The 24,685-nt window shown below is 45.5% G+C and overlaps 1 protein-coding gene and 1 pseudogene across 1 annotated transcript; one reads left to right on the top strand and one right to left on the bottom strand.

Moving 5' to 3' along the window:
* Positions 1-1,651: 1,651 nt before the first annotated feature.
* LOC133369483 (5S ribosomal RNA) lies at positions 1,652-1,770 on the bottom strand (annotated as a pseudogene).
* Positions 1,771-13,448: 11,678 nt separating this feature from the next.
* Positions 13,449-19,270, top strand: IL17C (interleukin 17C). The gene is made up of 3 exons (XM_061594060.1): positions 13,449-13,651; positions 15,909-16,216; positions 16,911-19,270. The coding sequence occupies exons 1-3, from the start codon at positions 13,649-13,651 to the stop codon at positions 17,155-17,157; spliced, it is 558 nt and encodes a 185-aa protein (XP_061450044.1). The 5' UTR covers positions 13,449-13,648; the 3' UTR covers positions 17,158-19,270.
* The last annotated feature ends 5,415 nt before the right edge of the window (positions 19,271-24,685 follow it).

Genomic DNA, 24,685 nt, shown 5'->3' with positions numbered 1-24,685 from the left:
TGGTGCTGGAAGCTTCCACGCGGGGCCCTCAATCCCTCAAGCAAAGTCAGACCCTGTGCAATTTACTGTACCGGCTGAGGGCATTGGGCAACCTCTGCAAGATTTTTTCCCTGTAAAAAAAATAAAATACAGAGATGAAATAGGAGGGTGGCGCTCTTCAGCAGTTTCCCAGCCACCAGGCCAGGGTGCAAAAAATTAAAGTATACAACGCCAATACCATTTGGGGACTCCTTGCTCATATCCCCCATCCAGAATTCTCTGCCTGTGGAAAGCCTTGATGGTGAAGAAGGCTTTTGGGTTAGCTCTCTCTGGCTGTAAATAAACCCACTAGTCCCCAGAACATCCAATACCCACACCTGGAGGGGGAACAGGCTGATCTGCCAATCAGTTGCAAAATCTCTTTGAAGCTGAATTTTAAAAAATACACATGAGCCAATCCCACCAGGTTTTACAGTAAAAAGGGGCAGGGTTTGGCTAGCGTGGTGTGCCCCCGTTTTCAGAACAGAGAGATGGAGACACACTGCAACTGGCATAACAGTGAGTGTGTTTCTACCCTCTAACCAGCTAGCTCTCTATGTGCAGGGAGTTTTTGACAGGTGGCAATCAGGCACTTGCTGTGACCCTCCACCTGCTTTCTAAAGTGGGATGGTCCCAGGAGGACTGTACCACAAGGCTATCCTGGACACACCAATCAGAACCCAACAGTCAATTTTGCACTTGTGTGGCACATTCCATAATGTGAAACTGATCTCTGTGTCACCCTGTTTTAATACCATCTACTATTGCTTTTTAATTGATGTACAATTGTGGACCTTCCCTTTTTCCTTTGCTTTTTTCCCCAAAAGTGGTTTAATACCTGTGTTTCATATATTCTTCTATTTTATACAAGCCTCAAGTGTATTCTACCATGTTCCAAAAAAGACTCCAATTACTAACTGGGTGACATGGTGCTTTATAAATACTGTTCTTAATTAAGGAATGGATTAATTAATTAGCTAGTGATATACAAGCTCCAGTGCATATGCAAAATTCTGCAAACATGGTTAGGAGAGTACATGAATTTCTGTGGATTTTTCACATACATACGAAAACATACTATACTGCAGGAATAGTCAATGTGGTGCCCTCCAAATATTTGAACCACAACTTCCACCATCCTAGCCCATTGGCCATGCTCACTGAGGATGATGGTAGCTGTAGTCCAAAATACCTGGAGGGTATAACGTTGGCTACCCCTGCTATATATGCTACCTGTATGGTCTATAGGTACAAAGTGCTGCTGTGACATTTTTTAAAACAAAGCAGGTCCCAGCCTGGTGACTGTGTGGGAGCCTCACATAAGTCATTGAGAGAAAGAGAAAAGCCTGAGTAGTTATTAAATAACGTTGTTACGAAACGTTGTGTACCTTGCCCTCATTCACATAGACTCAAGGTGCCATGCAATGTGGTGGCCTCTCCTTTATTAAGAGTTTTTTAAGCAGAGCCCAAACAACCACCTGGGGTGGTGTTGTTGTTATAAAAATGTTTGTTGTTGCTATATGCCTTCAAGTCGATTACGACTTATGGTGACCCTATGAATCTTTTTTGGATATATTCATAGGATTTTCATGGTAAGAGGTATTCAGAGGTGGTTTACCATTGCCTTCCTCTAAGCCTATGGCACCTGGCATTCCCAGGCAGTCTCCCATCCAAGTACTAACCAGGCCTGACCCTGCTCAGCTTCCAAGATCAGACGAGATCGGATGTGTTCAGGATAGTATGGCCGTAGGAATACTAACAATAACAACAATAATCATAATAGGGGTGTGCCTAGAGCTGAATGGAAGCCTGATAGATTAGCTCCAACAGCTATGGGACGATAAATGTGATAAAAGGTGGCAGAATTGAGTGACTGAATGTTTAAAAGTAAGCCACATATAGAGAACGCTAAAGAGCACACTTTGGCAGCATTCAAAAATTCCAAAGCTGAGCGTGAATGGGGAAACACTGCATTTTTGTCTTCCTCACCAGACAAGGACAGGGACAACATGGTGAAAGGCAGCGCTAAAACACAGAAACATTCCTCAAACATTGCATTGAAAGGATCAGACTCTTTTATATATAAGATACTAGCTGATGATAAAATGGGAAACACTGATACCTTTTGTCAGGCTTGGGAAGATGAAACCAAATGGAATCATCTGTGGTCATCTCCCCCCCCCCCGATAACTACACCTGCTCGTATACAAGAGGCAGTAATCAAAACCTTATTAAGATGGCACTGGACCCCACTTAGACTCTCTCGCATTACAGGTCAAGTGTCACTGTTATGGTGGAGGGGTTGCAGTGAGCAAGGAACATTAATGCATTAATGGTGGGATTGTGGGGTGGTGTCCACGTTTTGGACATCTATCTTCACTGAAGTATCCCAAATTACGCTTCAGAATGTGGTTAAAGACCCATCCTTGGCGCTGATCTCACTGGGAAGCAATTTGAATCCTAAAGTAGATCACAGGGAGCTGACTGCATCACTGCTTACTGCAGCCCGCATGGAAATAGCAAGACATTGGAGGGATCCTACAGGTCCCTCACACTCGGGCTGGTTAGAAAGAGTGTGGGAGATCGCCTTATCATAACATTTGACTCAGTATAGAAGGGTGGCTTGTGGTCTAACACAAAATGACAAGTTTGAGAAAATATAGTCTCCTTTCATCAGTTTTGTTAACAAGAAAGAAGGGACCATTTGTCCTCCATGTATGCATGGGACTATGTGGAGAGGTTATCTACATGTATTACGAGAAAGACGTTGATGTCAGCAAGATGCTTACAATATGAATAATGTTCTCCAAGGAATTTATTTGATAATGTTACATTTTCAAAGAACCACGCTGCATACGTTTATATTTTGTGTTCAGTTATTTACTTGAGAAAAGCAACAAGTTAACATAACCTGCTGTATGTTGTCCTTTTTTGAAGATTTAATAAAAATATTATTTATTTATTTTATTTATATATATTTATTTTATTTATATTTATATCCCGCCCTTCCTCCCAGGGTGGCAAACAAAAGCACTAAAAACACTTTAAAACATCATAAAAACAGACTTTAAAATATATTTTTTAAAAGCTTTCCAGCCTTGCCCTCATCTTCTATGGTAATTCACCACCTCCCCATGGCTATACTTCCCTCTACCTGTGATCACTGAAATTGGGGTGGCATCGCCCATATTCCTCCCTACTAAGACTCCTCCTAAACACCTGATATGGACCCAACAAGAACCCACCAACAAAACTTACCTGAACCGATTATCCCAGTAGGCCTCTGCGAGAATTGGGAACAGTCAGACCCACTCAATATCTTTCACACAGGGCACATCTACTTCCCCTCTGTCTCACACTTAGGGAGGGCCAGCCTTCTGCCAGTTATAGACTCTCACTCTGAAGGCTTCTGGAGACATTCTCCTATCATTCACTGCACAGGCTCTCACCCTGGGTAGGAACTACACATGAGCCATACACCTTCCCACTACCAATTTCCTTCAGATTGGTTAGAAAAAAGAAAGGAATAGAAGAGGGTAGCGCCCTCACCCTCAGGACTCCCTAAGGAACTCCCCAAGGGACAATTCCCTTTGGTGTCACCCCTTTGGTGGCAACCCCCACTGGCAGCAGACCTGCCGCCCAAGGGCAGCCAGGCTTTTATGCCTCCTGACCCAACCAGGAGCTGACGTAAGAGGCTTCAAGATTAACTGCAGCCTCTCTCTGGAGCAAGGGTCAGGGAAGGGGTCCCACTCCTTGCAACACTTACCAGGGTCTCAAAAGACAGCAACCCAGAAGAGCAAGCAGCAAGCACCCAGATGCTCAGATATTCACTAATCATCATCATCATCACAATTCTGCCTCCACTATTGGAACCAGTATGCCTCTAATTAGCAGTTACTGGGGTCAGCACTCGGGTCCTGCTTACAGGCTTCCCACTGGGGGCATCTGAATGGCCACTGTCAGAACAGAACTCTGGACAAGGGGGGCCCTTAGCGTGCTCCAGGCCCAGCAGAGCTCTTCTTGTGTTCCTGTTAAAGAATATTTGAAACATTTCACATGCATGGTTTTGTTGTAAACCTTCCAACAACCCTGCAAGGTGGATCATTATTATTATTCTCCATATTGTAGACAGGGAAGGGGGGGTGAGATAGCAAGGGAGAAGAGCTCACGCGTGGCCACCTAGATAGAGGTTATGGCAGAAACAGCTTTGTACACCATACATTTAAAGCACACGGCTTCCACCTCCCCCCACCAAAAAAATCCTGGGAACCATGGTTTGTTAAGGGTGCTGGGAGTCATCTATAGTTCCCAGGATTCTTTAGGGGGAGCCATGCGCTTTAAATGTATGGTGTGCAGTGCATGCAGACCCCTTGTGCCCATGTGTGACCTGTGTGGCCTTCTCTTCTTTGGTGCTCCAGAATGTGCGGCATGGAAAGTTATACTGTTATAATAGCCAGCCCTAACAGCATCCTGCCTCCTCATCACTCTGGAGTGAACCGAGACGGAATTGGGCAGTGTGATGCCACGTGGAGGGGTTTTCCCTGAGCCGGGCAGGTGGAAGCATGTGGTGTGCTCACTGAGAGGGTGAATGACACACAAAGGCAGAGATGCGACCCAGCAAGAGAGAGCGAGACAGCGGCTGCCCTGCGCAGCCGGTTTACGAGGAGATCCCATGACCCAAAAGAGTTCAACCACCTGCTCTGACTCCAGCTGACTTCTCACCTAATTTCGACACCAGGGCTGCTCTGGCATCACATTATTAACCCCTTGAAAGAGGGAGCCTGGCCTGCCTGTGCATGCACAACTGCCAACATCCAATCCAGGAAAACATGGAGGTCTGTTTGCTGCGGCAGCTAGCCTCAGCATCTTGCTGCTGCAATGTGTGAGCCTCTTCCAGTGGGGTTGCAGGGGGGGGGGGAGAAGGGAAGGGCCATAGCTCAGCGGAAGGGCACCTGTCTTGCATGCAGAAACTCCCAAGTTCAATCCTGGCATCTCGAGATAGGGATGGGAGTTGCTCTTGCCTGAAACTCTAGAGCATCCTTTCCCAACCTTTGGCACACAAAGTGGCCAGTTAACTCCCCCCCCCATCCTTCCCAAGTGTCTGGGGAGGCAGGAGGTCAACAGGGGTGCAATCCTTGCACATACGGAGAGAGCTGGGCCTAAATTAGGCCAAGGCTGTGTGGTCAGCCCATAGCAGAGGGATCACTGTTTGCCTTTTTCCAGTGCAAGAGATTAATCCCCGCACCTAGTCTCGCTTCAGCCCCCACCTCACCCTAAGGAGCCGCTCATATGCAGCAAAGGAACACAAATCTGGCCTGTCTTGCTGTGCAGCCTGCAGCAAGTCCCTATTCATTTTTTTATTTTCACTTCTGCTGCCTCTTTTATTTGTGATCATTACTATTTTTTATCATGCTGATTGATTTGTTTTACATTTGTATTGTTAATTGTGATTTTTTAAAAAAGGTATTGTTTGCTGCCCTGGGATTCTTGAGTGAAGGGCAGACTACAAATAACTCAAATAATTAAATAAATAACTATTCTTCCCAGCCTCACTTTTTCACCTGCACAATGGGAACGTTGCAGAATTGTTGCTGTGATAAACCAGATAAGCACTGTGTAGCAGAGAAGTGTGAGTTCCCCCAATTTGTAAATGTGCTCACAAGTGTGCAGCCAAGGCAGGGGACAGCTCTGCTGGGGCATAAGGGCTCTGTCAAGTGCTTGATATTGACACTAGGCCTCAGTGTGAAGAGCCTTGCATGCAGAAGGTCCCAGGTTCAGTCCCCAATGGCATCTCCAGGCAGGGCTGGGAGAGACTCCTGCCTGAAACCCCGTACGGCCACTGCCGGTCAGTGTAGACAGTACTGAGCTAGATGGGCCTTTGGTCTGGCCCAAGATAAGACAGCTTCCTATGTTAAAATCAGACACATTTATGGAGCATCATTTATGGCTATGGAACCTCCATGTTCAGAAGCAGTCTGCCTCTGAATGCCATCTATTGGAGGACAAGCAACAGGGAGGGTTGATGTCTTCCTGCCCTGCTTATGGGCTATTCAGAGGCATCTGGATAGCCACTGTTAGCAACTGGGTACTAGACTAAATAGACCCGGACTAGCAAGGCTGTTAGTATGCTTGATTGGTGGATTGATTTCCTGCCCATCCTCCAAGGAGATCAGGGGGGATGTGGTTCCCCTTTCCCAAATGTATCCCAACGACAATGCTGTGAAGTTAATTCGGCTGAGAGATAACGAATGGCCCAAGTGAGCTTCATGGATAAGCAGGGATTTGAACCCAGATCTCCTCCACCGTTCTAGTCCTACACTCTATGCAGCCTTCAGATGTTTTGGACCAGCCATACCGACAGGAGTTGTAGTCCCCAACATCTGGAGAGCAACAGGTTGGTGAAGGCTGCTCTGTCCCAGCTGTTGTCCTTGTGCTTCTGCTTGTTTTCGCACATCACAAGCTAACTTTATTTATTTTATTTATTTATTTTATTTTATTAAATTTATATACCGCCCCATAGCCGAAGCTCTCTGGGCGGTTCACAACAGTCATACATCAAATACAATAAACCACATATTTAGACACTTTAAAACAACTTTAAAATTTTTAAATTCTTTAAAAAAGTTAAAAAACAATTTTTAACACATACTAAAATGCCTGGGAGAAGAGGAGAGTTTTGACCTGGCGCCAAAAAGATAATGTTGGCGCCAGGCATACCTAACAATGGAAAAACATGTGAATGAGCTAACTGAGCAAACACAGACCTACCAAACATCAATGAATGGGCAAACCTGTTTTGCAAAATAAATACATGCATTCAGAAACTGAAAATTAACTTGTTGGGAAAATGCAAGTATAAAATAATACTTTTCACGCTGAGGATGGGAATTCTCATCCAGTTCCCTGGGCTGAGAATCCAACTTTCTCCACTTCCTTATTTCATTTCACTCAGAGTCTCGTAGAAGCATAAAGGGCTGGCCACAAAGACAAAACCTGTCTGACAAACTATTAGGCAATGGAAAGATGGATATTCCATGGGCCATCCATAACCATGGATGAGAAGTCAGTGGGGCACTACCGCGCCAGCCTCAGTCTGCTGTCTGCCAGCCCCCACCTGCCTGCCTTCTTCCAGTCAGGGGTTGTCGGCCTGCCATCACCTCTGGCTCCACCTGCTGTTTGGGCTCCCTGCCTTCCGCTCCACCAGTCCCAATGGGCACCAGCCACCACTGGGTTTGCATCCTACAGGTTCAGGAAAGCTTTAGAGCAGGGGTGGAGGGGGAGCTTCCAGATGTGAGTGGGTGCCAACGCCCGTCAGTCCTGCCCCTTGGCCATGCTGGCTTGAGGCTGATGTGAGTAGGATCTTAACAGCATCTGGAGGGCCCGAAGGTTCCTCAGCCCAGCTTTAGAGGCTGAAAAGAAACCCCCTTGATACTTCAGTTATTTGAGGACTCTCAGCTGAAGATGTGATGGGCTTTCTCCACCAACAAAAGCCTTGTGTGAGTTGTTGAGACCTCTGTTTGTGGCCACGCTGGCTGGGGCTGATGGGAGTTGCCATCTTAAACATCTGGAGGGCACCAGGCTGGCAAAGGTTGGTACTACCTTGGTGCTCAGGCCACGATTCACTAGGGCTTTTTTAAAGGGGGGCTTTGGGGGGGGAGTTCAGTACTTTTCTGTGTTGTAATTTGTCTGTTTTGTTGTTGTTGTTATGTGCCTTCAAGTCGATTACGACTTATGGCGACCCTATGAATCAGCAACCTTCAAGAGCATCTGTCATGAACCACCCTGTTCAGATCTTGTAAGTTCAGGTCTGTGGCTTCCTTTATGGAGTCAATCCATCTCTTCTTTGGCCTTCCTCTTTTTCTACTCCCTTCCGTTTTCCCCAGCATTATTCTCTTTTCTAATGAATCATGTCTTCTCATTATGTGTCCAAAGTATGATAATCTCAGTTTCATCATTTTACCTTCTAGTGACAGTTCTGGTTTAATTTGTTCTAACACCCAATTATTTGTCTTTTTCGCAGTCCATGGTATCCACAAAACTCTCCTCCAACACCACATTTCTTTTTTTTATCATTAATTTTTATTCAAATTTTCCAAGACAAAAAACAAACAAACAAAAAATAATTAAACAATAAAATAAAATGTTGACTTCCGATTTGTCGCAGATCAGTTATAGGTCTACAATATATAACAATCCTGTCTCTTAAATTATATTATAAAATCACTTTCCTCCAGTAGTAATCTTAATTAATCATCAAATCTCATAAACATTACTTTATTCTTTCCACAAAAAGTCAAAGAGAGGTTTCAATTCCTTGAGAGATATATCTTTCAATTTTTCTCCAAATAAACATGTCAATTAATCCATCTCGTTCAAGTCTGTTAGGTCCAATAATTTCAATAGCCATTCTTCCATTATCAATGTTAATTCCATCTTCCATCTTCAATAATCCTGTTAAATCCAGTAATTTCAGTAGCCATTCTTCCATTATCAGTATCCCATAATAATCTTGTTGTCATAGCCATAGTCCAAATAAACATATCAATTAATCCATCTCATCAGATCTGTTAGGTCCAATAAGTTCAATAGCCATTCTTCCATTATCAATATTAATTCCATCTTCCATCTTCAATAGTCCTGTTCAGTCCAGTAATTTCAGTATCCATTCTTCCATTATCAGTATCCCATAATAATCTTGCTGTCATAGCCATAGTCATATAATAAGAGTCTGATGGGAATTTCCTTTATCACAAATATTTCCTTGCCATCAATTCTGAATATGTTGCTGAAATATTGTTGTAAAGTCATATCTCTGTTCTTTTTTACAAAATGCACTGGCTCATCTCTTGAGAATTTTTCCATTGTCACATATCTGTAGTTAATTCCATAGATTTTTTCTATGTCAAGCTCCATCACATCATTCCAGTCCAGAAAATTATCCAAGACCTTGATAACTTTATCTCTAATATCTTCATTAATTTCTTCAGAGACAACGTTGAATTCCAAACAATAAACTTTGTTTCTAATATCCATAAACTCCAAATCTTTTTCCAATTCCACATTTGTTCCAATCTCCAGGGCTTGTATTTTCCCTTTAATTTTTCTTTTCTCATCTCTAATCTCATCAATCTCCTCTCTCACAAGATCCCCTATTTCTTTAAGCTCCTGCGTCATTTTGCCAAATTCAGTTTTCATCTCCTGTCTACCCTGTCTCAGGGTTTGTTTCGTTATCTCAATCTCATCCATTATTTTCTGAAACATAATTTCTTCCATGGTCTCAGCCACTTTCCTGATTGCCATTCTTAAAACCACGAAAACAACAATTATTTCAGCCACAATTGGGTTAATATTCCAGGCTTGATGACATCACAGTGTAGACAGTACAGCCTGCCTTATCTCTTATATGTTCAGGAATACAAAACAAATTTAGTTCCCAGCTTCAAAACAGTTAGTGGCGTCGTGAACAAGTAGATTCGTCAAAATGAAATAGACCAAAAAGAAAATAGTCCCGGACTTATAATACTCCAAAGTTCATAAATCAAATTTATTTATTTATTTTCCTCCTCGAAATAGAAATCCCTCTTCCGTTTGTATCTTTAGAATGCACTTCCAGGCCAGCTTTTTGCAATAAAAACAAAGATAAGCTTTTTCAATTTCTTTCCTCCTTAATTTCGTGAATAAAAGAGAAGAGTTATAACTCACCCAGAAATTCTTTATAGCTGATTCATTGACAAATCTCTTTTTGCTGCAACAATTTAAACCAAGTGAAAAAAAAATAGAAAGAAGGATGCTTGCCTGTTAAAGTCCGTTTTTCTTTGAAGAAAAGATAAACGTGTCGCTTAATCAGTTAGAGCTTGTTGGAAGTCCGTCCGGCATTGTTGGCTGAACCTTCTCTCATAAATTAATGAAATCCAGTCCTCCCAACAAAAACAGGCTTTTGAGGTTAATCTCTATGTTTCTCCCTGCCCGGGAGAAAATCTTTACCAGTCAAAAAGAACGTTCTGACTGATTTTAAAACTGAAAAAGCTTCCTCTGAGACGAGAGCTCGTCTCAAAGGCAGGCACAGGCAAAGTCACCCTTCCCGGAAGTCTCCTCCAACACCACATTTCAAACAAGTTGATTTTTCTCTTGTCTGCTTTTTTCACTGTCCAAGTTTCCCATCCATACTTAGAGATCGGGAATACCATGGTCTGCATGATCCTGACTTTGGTGTTCAGTGACACATCTTTGCATTTGAGGACCTTTTCTAGTTCTCTCACAGCTGCCCTCCCCAGTCCTAGCCTTCTTCTGATTTCTTGACTATTGCCTCCATTTTGGTTAAGGACTGTGCAGAGGTATTGATAAAAAGAAAACTTTAAAAACACTTTCTGCCTACCAGCCACGAGCCCTTGGCATAACACACTGGGCCACAGATCAAAATGAAGGAAGGAGTACATTAACAAGGGGAACAGAAAGAGATATGCATCCACCCTCCCATATTCTCCCTTGGAAGAAAAGTGAGAAGTTGCTTTTCCTTCAAGCAGCGATAAATAAAATAGCAGCATCAGCCTACTCGCATTCTGAAGGCAATGCTCTGCAGCAGAGGCTCCACAAGAAAAGAGATACGGGGCTCCTCCAGACTTCATTTTTCTTGCTCATTCATGAAGATTTGTGCTCATGGTGGTACCGGGGCGGTTATACTCAATCCCGCTTTCAATACTGTTTGTGCCTGCAGAAGTTTCAGGGCGATCACCCTGTTTCATTTCCAGTCAGTGCACATCCTGAACTTCCTGCTGAATTGCCATAAGTGCTTATGCCACAAATGTTCTGGTTTATTTTTGTCCCACTATGGTTGCGCTATAGCCGCTCCAGCAGCAATAATGTGGTAGTATTGGGTAAGCATCGCAGAACAAACTAAAACAGAACAAATCTGCCACAACTGCACCATTATTGGGTCAAGAACATGTTGCAGAATATACCCCACGTGATGGATCGTCACCTTGTAGTGGTGAGTGGGCTTGCGTGTTCCAATGAACCCTATGAGCGAAGCCATCGGGAGTCATGTACTCCCAGCAGGGTCACGCATGGCGGTAAGGTCAAGGGAGAGGAACCAGACAAAGAACGGTCCAAGAATGTCCTCAACGGCAGAACAGGCGGAGGATAACAATGTGTACGTTACAATGGCTGTGAAGGCGGATGAAGGCTGCAGCAGATAAAAGACTTCCAATCGTCGTGGTACCCATGCTATTGGATTAAAGCCTTTTTCTGTCAAGACTGTGTGTTGATCGTTGTGCGCCGATCTCCCACATAAAACAAATTCACGCACAGGTGTCTTCTAACCAAATTATCTTGGAAGACAATCTTACTCAGCCACGAGTGATTGCCAATGAATGAATGAATGCAGAATATACCTGCAATGAAACACGTGTCTGGAAGGGCCACAAAGCAGGATAAATAATGTATACTTATTATAGTGACTAACATAACAATGATAGCAAAGTGTTCAAGCAAAACATTACAGGAGCCAAAACATTTTGCTTTAAGGCCGTAACATCTGTTATGTTCGGGCCTCTAGACTATTAAGTATTTTGCGGGAAGGATACAGGCACATGCCAGGACTTCAGATTTGCATGGTTGTTATTTTTGCTAGTATTAATTGAGTTAAAGTGGATTAAAAAGGCTCTGTAGCCCTAGTGCAACAAATCCACTCTTGAAAAGGACAAGGGCTTTCTACAGCCTGGAAAGTGGTGGGGAAATGCATTGAAAACAGTGGGATGAAAGAATGACTAATGGGAAGCTGTATAAACCCTCCACAAGCAAATCAGGATGAATGCTCATTGTCATATATCTGCACCGCAAACAAATCGGACCAAATGCTCATAATCATAAGACCAGACATAATCTAAGCTGCACGTAAGCTTTGTGCAAACAAATCAGGATGAATGCTAAATAAACAAGTCATCTGGATGGGCTCTTAGTCACTGTACAAAATATATGGCTTATGTGATTAACTTCATCCTTCCAGGACCCAGAACAGAACAGAACAGGACCCAGTTAAAAATCTTGTACCTCTCCCTCTCCCCCTTTCAGATATATAGCGTTGCATTCAACTAAGTCCTATTTCAGAGAGTAGATCCACTGAACGTAATGAACCAAATTTAGCCATGACAATTAACTTTAGTGGTGCTACTCGGAGTAGGGCTAGTGTTGAATACCACCCACATTTCTTTATTAGGCCAAGCTATGATGGCTGCAGACTATGCAAGTTTTGGAGTCTCACCGATCCCTTCAACTAATGGAATAAAAGGCAGCCAAATGCCCCTTATATCTGTCTACGCTCACTTGCTCTCTGTCTCCCTGTGATCTTCTGCATTTCCACTCCATATGACAAAGAGTTCTGCGGAACTCAGTAACTGGTGCATCCCCAAAATATGCTGCGGGGGGGGGGGAAGAGTTAGCATTTTACCTAACGATGTCACCCAAAACAAAAAGGAATGTTTGGGTGCCTGGATCTCATACTACTTAGTTACAGAACCTAGCAAACATTGAGTTTTGTATTTTGATTCACTTTTGGGATGCCTTCTCAACAGGGTTAAGGTTGTCCAGGGTCTCGGGTGTGTGTGTCTTAGACCCTTTACATTTTTGGGAGCAGGGTCCCTTGTACCCAGCATCCTATGAGCCAATAAACAGGAAAAGCGAGTGTGTTGGTCACTGAGAAGACTCTCCTAACATGCTTTCTTGTCCTTTCCTGCTGATTACAGCCAATCAGAGTGAAAGGAGATGAGTCAGCCACTGAGATGACTCTTCTCAGCAGCTAACACTCTCCCCTTCCATGCTGATCGGCTCCTAGAGATATCTGTAGTTGTGGGAGAAGGCATTAACAAGGATCTCATTCCCAACCCAGCAGCAAAAAAGGGGTGATGATGTCTGTGACTGCCACGAAGGGACCTTGCACTTTTGAATTTGCCACTCTACTACTGCTTCTCAATGAATGCGATGCCCATTGAACCCATCCAGCATGCCGCACTTGAAGGCGAGAAGAAGCCTCACTTGAAAAGTGCTGAACCGAGCGCTTGCGCGACCAGCATCATTCCTTGGGTTATATGCCCTCCCCATGCCCCACGACAACCAGGGGCGCCCCCCTCCCTCCCGACAAATCCTACCAAAGAGCCATTTGGATCTCTAGGCCAAACCACAAAAGCCCAATCCCAATAGCTAGTTAGATCGGGGCCAGAAGCAAAGTCTCGGCGTGCGCCTGGAGGACGGCCGCCCCCTGTGGTTCAACCGGCGCTCGTAGCGGGGTTAGTAATCCTAGTAACCGAACTATTTGGCGAATGCCAGAGGATTGCAGAAGAAAGAAACCAGCCCCTGCTCCGTAAGGTAGGAGGAAGTGAGTAGCCTCAACTATTTCCCCAAAGGGAGGAGGGCAGATCCGCTGGAGTTTCCAGGTGTGTGACATCCCTGTCGCCGGCGTATAAATGGAGGCAGGTGTCATGCTGCCTTCAGAGCACCTGGCCCTTGCCACGGATTATCGTACCCCGAGGGCGGCTGGGCCCAGACTAGCGGCCAAGAGGAGGGCGAGAAGGGCTCCAGAGGCTCCTGGACAAGCCGGCTCAGCATCAGTAGCAACAGCAGCGCCGAACCAGCCAGGATGGTAAGGAGGCCGCCCCTGCCCTCTCCAGGCGCCCGAGGGAAATGCGCCCCGGCCGGCTTGCCCTGGAGCACGAGGCAGGAGGAGCAGCCCGGCTCTCCTCTGTGGGGGATCCAGGGCCCTCCAGCCCCCCATGAAGCGTGGTAGTGGGTGCTTGCCGGCAGGCCCGAAGGGGCGTGGGGGGGGCTGGAGATGCTTTTGCTTTAAAAGGACGGCGGTGCGTTTTCGGGAGAGGCCCTTCACTTGCCCGAAGGGGCGTAATGCTTGCACCTGTTGAGTATAACGCCCATCATTGAGGATGGTGATGAGAAGAGTATAACTCCGTTTCTCAGTCGTTCAAGAAACTTTAAAAAAAATTGCAAGCATAGATTTTTTTCCCACTTGCCTAAGCGGGGGAAAATCTCTTTATTTTAAAAACGGAAGAGAACCCTCTCTGGAATTTGGATCAGTTTCTTTTTGCAATCGCATCCTGTAGTCCTCCAGGATAGACAAATGACTTAATAATTGTGTTAGGGTGTTATGATGCACATTGCCCTGCGATTCTATGGGTGGTATTCAGTGCTAGTCCTGCTCAGAGTAGACCCATTGAAGCTAATGGACACTAACTTAGGTTCATAAATTTCTGTGGAACTCTTCTCATAGAATTTAGCTGAATACCGCCTTAATTTGGGTTAGTCATCCCTTTGTTTTATTTCAGACAAAATTTCCTTTCTTGTCTGTTGTTTGTTGTTTAAAGTGCTTTTATGACTTCATGCATGTGGAAAGGCAGACTGTCAAATTGCTAACGGATTGACAGTAATTATTCTCACAGTACTTGGCCAGATACATGTATAGTAATATTATTTGTTTTTAAGCTGCAGTCCTTAGCATGCTTGTAGCACATTCCTGTGCATTTTTACTCGGAAATAAACTCTATTACTCTCTGTGGATCTTACTCCCTAGTAAGCGTGCTTAGGAATGCAGCTGTACCAGAGTGTTTATGTTCTGTTCAAATGAAGGTGGATTTACTCGTAAGAAAGCGTGGCTTAAAAATCAGAGGATTATAACATTTAAGCATATACTGTATTGATTCATTTGTGGCTTATTTCCCTCTGATAAAGTCAACTAAAAAAAATCGCTAAGTAAATAATCCTGCTACCTAAAGATGGAAATATGTAAAGTTATAGCAGAACACACTCAACTCCTTTATTATGGGCCAGTGGAAAAGACAAGTCTGGAAGGGGGGGGAGAGACAGATGGGAAACTGACAAGTACAATCCTGTCCACATCTACTCTGAAGTAAGCCTCACTGACTTCATTGGGACAATTCCAGTAGCCTAATACAATGCAGATGTGTGTAGTGTAATCCTATCTATGGCTGTTTACTTGAAGGAAGTGAAGTCCCGCTGTGTTTGATGGTGCTCGCACCCTATGGCGCATAGGATTAGGAAGCTAGGAAGCTGTGTTATACTGAGTAAGGCTACTGGGCCATCTAGCTCAGTACTGTCTACCCTGACTGGCAGCAGCTCTCCAAGGTTTCAGGCAGGGCTTTCTCCCAGTCCTAAGTAGAGATGCTGAGGATTGAACCTGGGACCTTCTGTGTGCAAGGCAGATGGTCTACCATTGAGTTATGGCCCCTAACTGCTTCAGTTCCCCCCCCCAAACCTAGAGAGAAGGTATTTCATAACACCCCCCATACAACAGCATACCAAGCAAACAAAGAAGAAAATATTACATTTGGCTTTAACATCTGCCTTTCAAAATCATCAGCAAAACGTAAGACGGGAGACTTTAAATGCATACATGTAGCACTGTCTGTATACATTGTGCTCTACAGAGTATAAGGAGATGGGTCCCTGCCCCATCTAGCCTACAATCTAAACATTCTGTACAGGGGAGAGAATAGATGATTAAGTGGAGGAAGAATATCTCAAAACGTCAGTTCTCTCTCTGGGCTGGGACCGTGTGCATTCTGTTTCCTGCACACTTTGGTCGCATCCATGTCATACATTTACAGCATATGGCTTCCCCCAAGGAATCATGAGAGTGATAGTTAAGTGGGCTGGAAATTGTAGCTCTGTCAGGGGTAAACTACAGTTCCTAGGATTCTTTGGAGGAAGCCAGGTGCTTTAAATGTGTGGTGTGGATGTGACGTATATGAAAAAAGTTCCACGCTAGTCGAACGAGGTATGTAGTCAATCCTAGCAGGGATGCACAGTTCTCTATCCAGCCGCCATCCTTAATCTCTCTAATGTACTTGTGTATCTTTCTCCTCATCCAGCGGTTCCTGTTGCTTGCCCTTCTTTTTCTTGCCTGGGCAGAAGCCAAGCGATCAGGTGGCCGTCATCGCCACCAGAACTGCTTCCTCTCAGAAGAGGGACAGGACGAGTATGTGTCCTCACTGTTCCGGAGCAGGGCGAAGCGATGGGACCACCACGCTCCCTTGCAACTCGTGCCTTACCTGGAGGGTGATCAGGCCAGCCAACGGAGGCACCGGAGGCACCACGAGCACGGCTGCCCTAATCTGAAGAGCCAGGGCACTCTGAACAGAGAAGTCAACGAACGCTCCATCTCCCCGTGGAGATTCCGGTAAGGGCACAGCTAGACGTGAACAGAGTGGATGAGCTGCTGCGAGTGTTCCAAGCACTGCGACCAAACGATAGTCCTCTGCAATCTATATGGCGACTCTCTAGGTTTTATTTGGCTCTTCTCCAAAATTCTCCCAATCTCTCTCTTGCCACTGCTGGCTCTTCTCTGGTGTGTTTGGGCTCAGAATAAGCCCACAATGTGCAATTAGCTGTTAAAAGTATAGTCATGGTCACTAGCCTAGAAAAGCTTTTTAAAAAGGATTAAGCAAAATCATGGGGTATGAGTTGCCAATGTGGTGCTTTCCAAATGTTCCTGGACTCCCATCATCCCTGAGCATTCACTATAACACCTGGAGGGTGTTGTATCCCCCTGATATATATTTGGCAGCATGCATCTGAATACCAGCTACTGCAGACGTTGGCCATTGCACTCACGCCTTGCTTGTGGCTATCCCAGAGGCATCTAGTTGGCCACTGTGGGAAGCAGGCTCCTGGACTAGATAGGCCTTTGGTCTGATCCAGCAGGGCATCAAATTCTTCTTGGCAAGAATGAGAATTTGAAACAAGCTAGGGAATTGCTTGGGAATTGGGGGAAGGGGAGAGAGAGAAGCCAAAACAGCTACAATGATATTAAACCTGGAGGTTGTTTGTTTTTAGTCCACCTAACTGTTTTTTCTTCCTGCTTTTTAAAATAGTATTGATGAAGATGAGGACCGCTATCCTCGCAAGCTGGCCTTTGCGGAGTGCCTCTGCAAAGGGTGCATTGACATCAAGTCGGGAGACGAGACAATTTCGGTCAACTCCGTGCAGGTGTTCCAGAACATGATGGTGCTCCGTCGCAAGCCGTGCCAACATGACGGTGCGGTTGGCTTTACCTATGAAGTGAAGTACATTGATGTGCCTGTGGCCTGCACCTGCGTCCTCGCCCGGTCCAGCAGCTGAGCAGACAACGGCCTGTGCATCCAAAGCTCCTATGGAGTGGTTTCGTATGCAGCGCATCGAAATCGAAATCTGCTTGTGTGAATGCACCAGCATCTCACACCCTAGTCATTGTGTTTGTTTTAAAGCACTTGTCATTTCAACTATAGGACTCCTATGGTCCTGCCCCTTTAGTCAAAATTGCTGCCCCAAGCTCTGGGCCATCACCAGAAGTCAGGGAGACATTTTTATCCAAATTTAGGTTTCTACTCCTACTCTGCCTCATTGCCTAAAGCTTCACCTCCAGCCCCTGGCCCCACCCATTGGACGACAGTCTTGGGATATGTCTGCACTTTCTCGCTTCCAGTGGATGGGAGCAGGCAAGAAACTGCAGCCCCAAGAGCAATAAAGAATCTTGTGGCACCTTAAAGACTAACAAATATTTGTGGCCTAAGCCAGGGGTTGCCAACCCAGCCCCATGGCCCCTGCAAAGGCTTTCATGGGCACCTCACAGGAACACCAGGCTCTGAGCTTTCATTTAAAAAGAAATTGAGTCTCTAGCCCTCCTAGAAAAAAAGTTATGAAACAAAATGTGCAGGTACCCTTCTGTGCAATTTTTGTGAAATGAGCCAGCCTAGCTGCTCCAGCCTGTCAGTGTTTTTAGCCAGTGAATGAGTCCAGTGGGTACCAAATGGTAGCCTAGGCATTGGTTGAGGATTGGCATTGGGGAAAGCCTTTAAGACTAACAGCTGCTATCTGTTAGCTTCCACTGGCAAAATGTGGATCGGTTCAAGGGACTGATCCTGGTAGTTCCTTCCCATACACTTGCTTTTGAACTATTTATTTATTCTTATTTGTATTTATATTATTTATATTTGAGGTTTTTCAAGTGCTTGTCAGTTGTTGTGGTTATTTAGCTATCTCCCTTCTCGCTGCCTGGAAGCAAAGGGCATGTTCTCAGGGCTTTGCCACAACTTTGCTGAGCCCATGTCTGTAATCTCTTGCTGCCAAGTGCGAGTGCTGTGATGAAACATGCCCTCCACTCTCCTCCACAAAGTTTTCCTCCCCTAAGAAAAGAGACACCCATTTTTCTTACTCATTCTCACCTGGGGGGGGTTTAGTATGTCTCTTAAGTGTGGGGCTTTGAGCTTAGCTTATCCATGTGAGGTGGCCAAGAATCCCGCAGCTTGGTTGTACATCGGTGTGCAGCCGATAAGCACAGCCAACCTTGCGGCATGGTATAATTGTTGGTGTCGATTGTGTGCTGGTGTGCCGCCAACAGCAAACTGACCTGCCAATTGCATCAAAAGAGAAACTGGCTGGTCTTGTGGCAGAAACAGGCCTTGTAAGGAGACCTACAGCTCCGTCCCATGTTGCTGCTGTCTGTGGTCAGTGTCCTGAGCTTCATGCCACAGGCAGAAGGGGTGCTCACTGTGGGCAGTGTGCCAGGCAGCAGCTAGTTCACAGTGCAACCGTGCTGTGTAAGAATGCTTGCAAGGACATGCCTGGTTCCCAACGTGGTCCTCCACTATAGCTCCATCTCATGTCTTTGAGGAATCTTCCTGGATTCCTTTCCTGGAAGGCGCCGGATGAGGATTTTACTGGCAAAGAGACTCTCAACTGCTGGATCTTCTTTTCCAATATAGGAGACCTGCAACAGATGATTGGCACTAGATACTTTTCTGTTGCTACCAAAGTCTTTTGCCTTATCCAGCTACGGCTGTATCGTCTCTGGGTTTAAATATGAAAAATAGTAAATTTCACCTTTGCCACCCCTGAGGCAGCAGCCCGTGACCCCCACCCCCTGCAAGGTGCTGCTCTCAGTGATGTTGAGAGGAGTTGCCTGCATTTTTCCGACCTCATGTTGGCAGCAGCGGCTCTTCTCTCTTACATGAAAACTGAGATTTGCTGGATGGTGCCTCCCATGCCGGGTTTGGCAATTCCATGGTTTGGTTGTGGGTGTGTGGAACACTTGGCACACAGCAGCAGCTGGGCCCGGCCTGTCCTGCTCCCAACAAGTGGCGTGTACTTTTTGGCTTTTCACCGTGGACTGGCGCTCTTATTTATTTGATTCATGGAGTTCTAATTAATGCATTTTTATGTCGAAATATCTGATGGATAGGTGTTGTATTTATTTGTTGTTTCATGGTGTTTCTGATTAATGTATTTTTATGTCTAAATATCTAATTTTATGTCTAAATTATTAAGTTATTTATGCAAATGTATTTATTATTTTAAAAAAAAAACACCTAATGATGGGAGGGAACACTGCCCAGATTGGGATGCACCTGTTTCCTCCAGAATGGAATTATTTCGTAAATTAAATTAAAAGTTTATTTCTCTATGAAAACATTTTGGACTTGGACTACTTTGTTTACAGTGCCATAGGTCTGTTGTGTCTGGGGAGCTCCACCAGCCATCTGCTGTCCTACAGCCTCTTAGAAATCGTCTATCCCAGAATGGGGAATGTTGGGCCCGGGAGCCAAATGCGGCCCCCAAGCTTCTCTGTCTGGCCCTCGGATCTCTCCCCATACCACACACCTTTGCATGTATTGCTCCGCCCACTTTTGCCATTGGCATACGGCCCCTAGAAGGTTGCCCAGAAGGGAATGTGGCCCTTGGGCCAGAAACGGTTTCCTGCCTCTGACTTGCACAATCCAGAACACGGCATGGAAGGGAAGTGTCTTCTGAGCAAACGCCGTCTGGTAAGCAGGGGTGGGAGTGAGCCAAGGGACCTGCTATAGTGGAAAGCACAATTCCCACAGAGTCACTGGTCATCAGAAACGCGTCTTATAAGAAAAGCTCAGGAAAAAAATCCTTTGTCAAGCAGTGACCGATTCGGTGTCTCCAGGCAGCTCCAAGGCAAGGCTTAGAGGCAACTGCTGCTCCCCAGCATGTAGTGCTTCGAGGTAGATTGCCTCTGAACCTGGAGGTTCTACTTAAGCCAATCATTACTAATAGCTATTGAGAGACCTCCTTCTCTGTTGTACATGAATTTGTCTGTTTGTGGCTATCACCCTGTCTTAGCACAGCAAATACAATAAGTTAATTACATGTTAGGTGAAAAAATACCTCATTTTTTTCATGCTTCAAATCTCTTGCCATCAGTGGTGTGGTGGTAAACTTTCAAGCAGGAGCTCAGCATGACAACCCCTGTTGCCGAGCCCACAAGAAGAGTCGAAAAAGGGAAGCAGTTGTGTTGATTATCTACACTCTGTTCCCCCACCCCATCCCACCCCACCGGCGTACCCCTATAAAGCATAACACCCAATTTGTTAGGAACAGTTTGGCTGCAAACCTGGGCTCCTGCTGGGAGGAGGAGCGGGATATAAATCAAATAATAAATAAATAAACCTGGGCATGGTTACCTGAGTGTAAGCTCTACTTAACTAACTCAGTGGTGCTTCCTTCTAACTAGTTACATAGTTAGCACATTGAACTTCAGCAAAAAATCTTCACATCAGTTGAAGTGCACCCCACATTTAGTGAATTGGAAACGAAAGCTACCTTGCAAAAAAAGCAAACCTGAAAGCCTCTTTCTCCCCTCATTCATAAGAAGGGACTGTCAATCACTCTGGCACTCAGGCGGGTCTTCATCATTGCTCCTGCTCTGCTAAAAGAACCACAGCGGGTGCTTTCCCTGCATTTCCCTCACCCCATTTTCATGGGGGTGCCCTTGCGTTTTAGTGCTACAAGTTGGGAAAGCCTCTCTCTCTACTTTCTCCACAGTATGCACCATTATATAACAATAATAATAGTTTATTTGTATGGTGCCTTTCCATAACAATTTATGCACAAGGCGGCTCACAGCATGAACAGGAAAAAAAAATCACACAGCTCACTCATATATACATCATATTCATGTTCTACCCCACCCACCTTTATTAATAAAGTTGCTTTTGTTTGCTAAACTTAAAAACCACAAATGCTCTACCATTTCCTTGTAGGGAAGCTGCTGTTCTTTTTGCTGCCCTCTTTTGCAGCACTGCAGCATCCATTTTTGAGATGCTTCAGAGAAGGTGCGCTCAGGTGCATCTCCCAGAGTGCAAATCCAGTTGGACACATCGATGGAGGGGGAGTGGCCTGCTTCAACTGCCGCAGTTGTTTCCACCGCTACCCTACCAATACTTTTGAGGGCACAGACTCAAAAAGCACTAATCACTTCTGCTACATCATCTGGTGTGGATGTGATTGAAGACAAGACAGACCTGACCCATGGGGTGCAATGCACTGGGAACCTGAGACCCAGTGGGGCATCGTCGCCCCTGCCGCCCAGGAAGAACATCATGGCAAGGGGGGAAATCAGCCTGGTCACACCCATCAGTCAGAGAAGGAGAACTGCTGCAGACACTTTGTTCCCACCTGCACCTCACTAGCAAAAACACTCAGCGCCACCAACTAGTTGCCCTGGGAAAGCAGCTGCCAGGGTTGTAGGGTTTCTTTGGGGGGGCCATGCATGCAAATAGCTGGTACAGCACAGTGGGGAGGAGAGCCTGGCTGGGAGTCCAGAGTCTGTGAGTTCAAATCCCCGCTCGTGTCTCCTGGGCGTCAAAGGCCAGCTAAAGATCACCCCCACAGTGAGAGGCTCAAGGGTGATGTGCCCTGCCCCCTGTGCAGCTGTGGGCAAGCTGCATAGTCCCAAGGAGCCCAGTTGCCTCCCAGCTGGCAGTTGCGGACAAGGAAGGGGCTGGCTTGTGCAGCTCTGGCAAGTTGAGCAGGCCTAGCCAGCTGGGGCGGACTAGCCTCAGAGGGAGGCAATGGGAAACTCCCTCTGAATTCTGCTTACCATGAACACCCTATTCATAGGGTAGCCATAAGTCGGGATCGACTTGAAGTCAGTCCATTCCCATTGTTTCATGCATGCAAATATGACTGCAATCTATGTAAGTCGCCTTGAGGGTCTTTGATGGAAAGGCAGGATAGAAATCTGCTAACATAAAATAAATCATTTGACAACCAAGATTTTTTTAAAATGTAAATTCACACACTTGCTCTCTCTTTACTACGTGTTTACGAAGGCGGCGATTGAACCTGGCACTTCCTGTAGGCAAAGGAGATGTTCTGCCATTGAGCTATGGCCCTTCCCCTTAAACCAATCTAAGAACGTAAGAGTTTGGCTGGCTGCTGGGTCAGACTAAAGGCCCATCTGGCCCAGCCTCTTTGCCACAGTGGTCAACCAGATGCCCGTGGGAAGCCTGCAACCCGGGCATGAGCACAAGAGAACTCTCTCCACTTGTGATTCCCAGTGACTGGCATTCAAAGGGATTACTGCCTCTGATCCTGGAGCCGCCATTATCAAAAGTGCTGTGGACTTTGAAGAAGCACGAGTACAGGACGAAAGGGACAAACGAGCCAAGCGGAAGGCACGTCAAACAAATCCTCATCGCGACCATCTTCTATCTGGAAACCTATGTCCCCACTGTGGGAGGCTGTGTGGATCCAGAATTGGCCACCACAGTCACTTACGGACCCACTGCTAAAGACCTTGTCTTGGAAGACAATCTTACTCAGCCACGAGTGATCGCCAATGATGAATGAATGACAAACATAAGCTAGACCTGAAGGGATTCTGCAGTGCCACCTTCAGGCACCAGAAATAAATTGCTAGGAAAAAAGACACTCTACTGACCCACTTCCCAGTTCCTATCAGGAACACGGATGGGCATGTTTTACCCAAAGACACAACTGGGCCCTGTTGGGGATAGTCTGTGTCGAGCAGAGCTGTATGTCAGGACAAAAGAAAATCAGGATGGCTGTATAATTTGAACATAAGGCGATAAGAAGGGCCCTGCAGTTAGATCAGGCAAAAGAGCTCCTTCTCCCAGTGGCCAGCCAGATGACTTTGGAAAGCCCAGAGGCAGGACATGAGCAAAACAGCACAATCTCCACTTGTGATTCCCAGCAACTGGCATTTATGTCTCTGGCAGCAGAAGGAGAACATAGCCATCATGGCTAGTTGCCACTGATAGCCTTATTCTCCATGAATTATTATTTGCTTAATCCTCTTTTAAAGTCATCTAGGTTGATGGCCATCACTGCCTCTGTTGGGAGAGAATTCCATAGTTTAACTATGTGCTGTCTGAAGAAGTACTTTCTTCTGTCTGTCCTGAACCTCCCAACGTTCAGCTTCATTGAATGATGCCATGTGTTCATGGATTATGAGAAAAACATCTATCCACTTTCTCATGTCCTATCTGTTTTCTTTCTCTAAACCAAGAAGCCCAAATGTTGAAACCTTTCCTCAAGGAAGCATTGCCCCTTGATCATTTTGGTTGCCCTTTCCTGAACCTTTTCCAATTCTACAGTACCCTTTTTGAGGGGTGGCAACCAGAACGGTATACAGTATTCCAAGCGTGGTCTCACCATAGATTTGTAGAATGGCATTCGAATATTGGCCATTTTATTTCCAAACCCTTTCCTTGGGGTGAGCAACCACTTGAAGGGGCACAGAGAGCTCTAGCAGAGGGCTGTTTAAATATTAAACAAGCACCATCTCTGTTATCTTTTCAGCTCCTACTGAATACTTTCCTCTTTCAACAAGCCTTTTAAGTAGAGACCTTATCCCAGTCTGCTTCTGTGTTGGGATTGCTTTTTAAGATGTTTTTAAAGCTGCTTTGTTTTAAAATGTGTTTTGTTTTAAGATGTTTTTAAGACGTTCTAGAGTGTTTTTAGTGTTTTTGTTTGTCACCCTGGGCACCTTCTGGGAGGAAGGGCAGGATATAAATAATAAATAAATAAAATAAAGAATACCGGTGCCTTAGACAAGTCAACTGTGTCTTGGGTCTTCCCCCAAACTCATGTCTTCCTCCACTCTCCACGTAGTTGTTGCTCACAGAATTCAGGTTGCCATCTTCCCTTATGATGCTGCATTGGTGGGTCAGTGTCATTCTAAACTTTGGGAGTTGCCAGCTATCGTCACAAGCAGAAAAAAAAAAATAGTGATGACAAAGAATGGAGGAAGAGCCATAGCCCAGTGGTGGAGCACCAGGTTCAATCCACGGCACCTCCAGGTAGGGTTGAGAAAGGAAGACCCTGCCTGTCAGTGTAGACAATATTGACCTAGGTGGACCAAGAGCCTGACAGTACGAGGCAGCTTCCATGCTGCTAAAACAGCTGGCTGACTCTTTGGGAAGCTAGGGGCTGGCTAGCTCCATCAGGCGAAATTGCTGCTCTCTTCAGCAAGCACAGACAGCTCATCGTTATAACAGTTGAATCAAATGAGGTATCCGGAACACAGCCTTGTCCTGATTTATTGGATGAATTTCAGTTGGTACAGCTCGAGGACGTTGACAAGGTGCTTGGACAGGTGCGTGCAACCACTTCTGTATTGGATCCTTGCCCCTCTTGGCTAATAAAAGCTAGCAAGGATGGAACAGCCGGCTGGGCCAGGGAAGTGATTAATGCCTCATTACGAGAGGGAGTGGTCCCTGACTGCCTAAAAAAGGCGGTAGTGAGACCGCTCCTGAAGAAATCTTCCCTGGACCCAGAAAACTTTAATAATTATAGGTCGGTAGCAAATGTCCCATTCTTGGGCAAGGTCCTGGAACGAGTG

Source organism: Rhineura floridana, chromosome 13, assembly GCF_030035675.1.
Source record: "Rhineura floridana isolate rRhiFlo1 chromosome 13, rRhiFlo1.hap2, whole genome shotgun sequence".
Lineage (NCBI taxonomy): Eukaryota > Metazoa > Chordata > Lepidosauria > Squamata > Rhineuridae > Rhineura > Rhineura floridana.
This window is presented reverse-complemented; position numbering and strand designations above follow the sequence as displayed.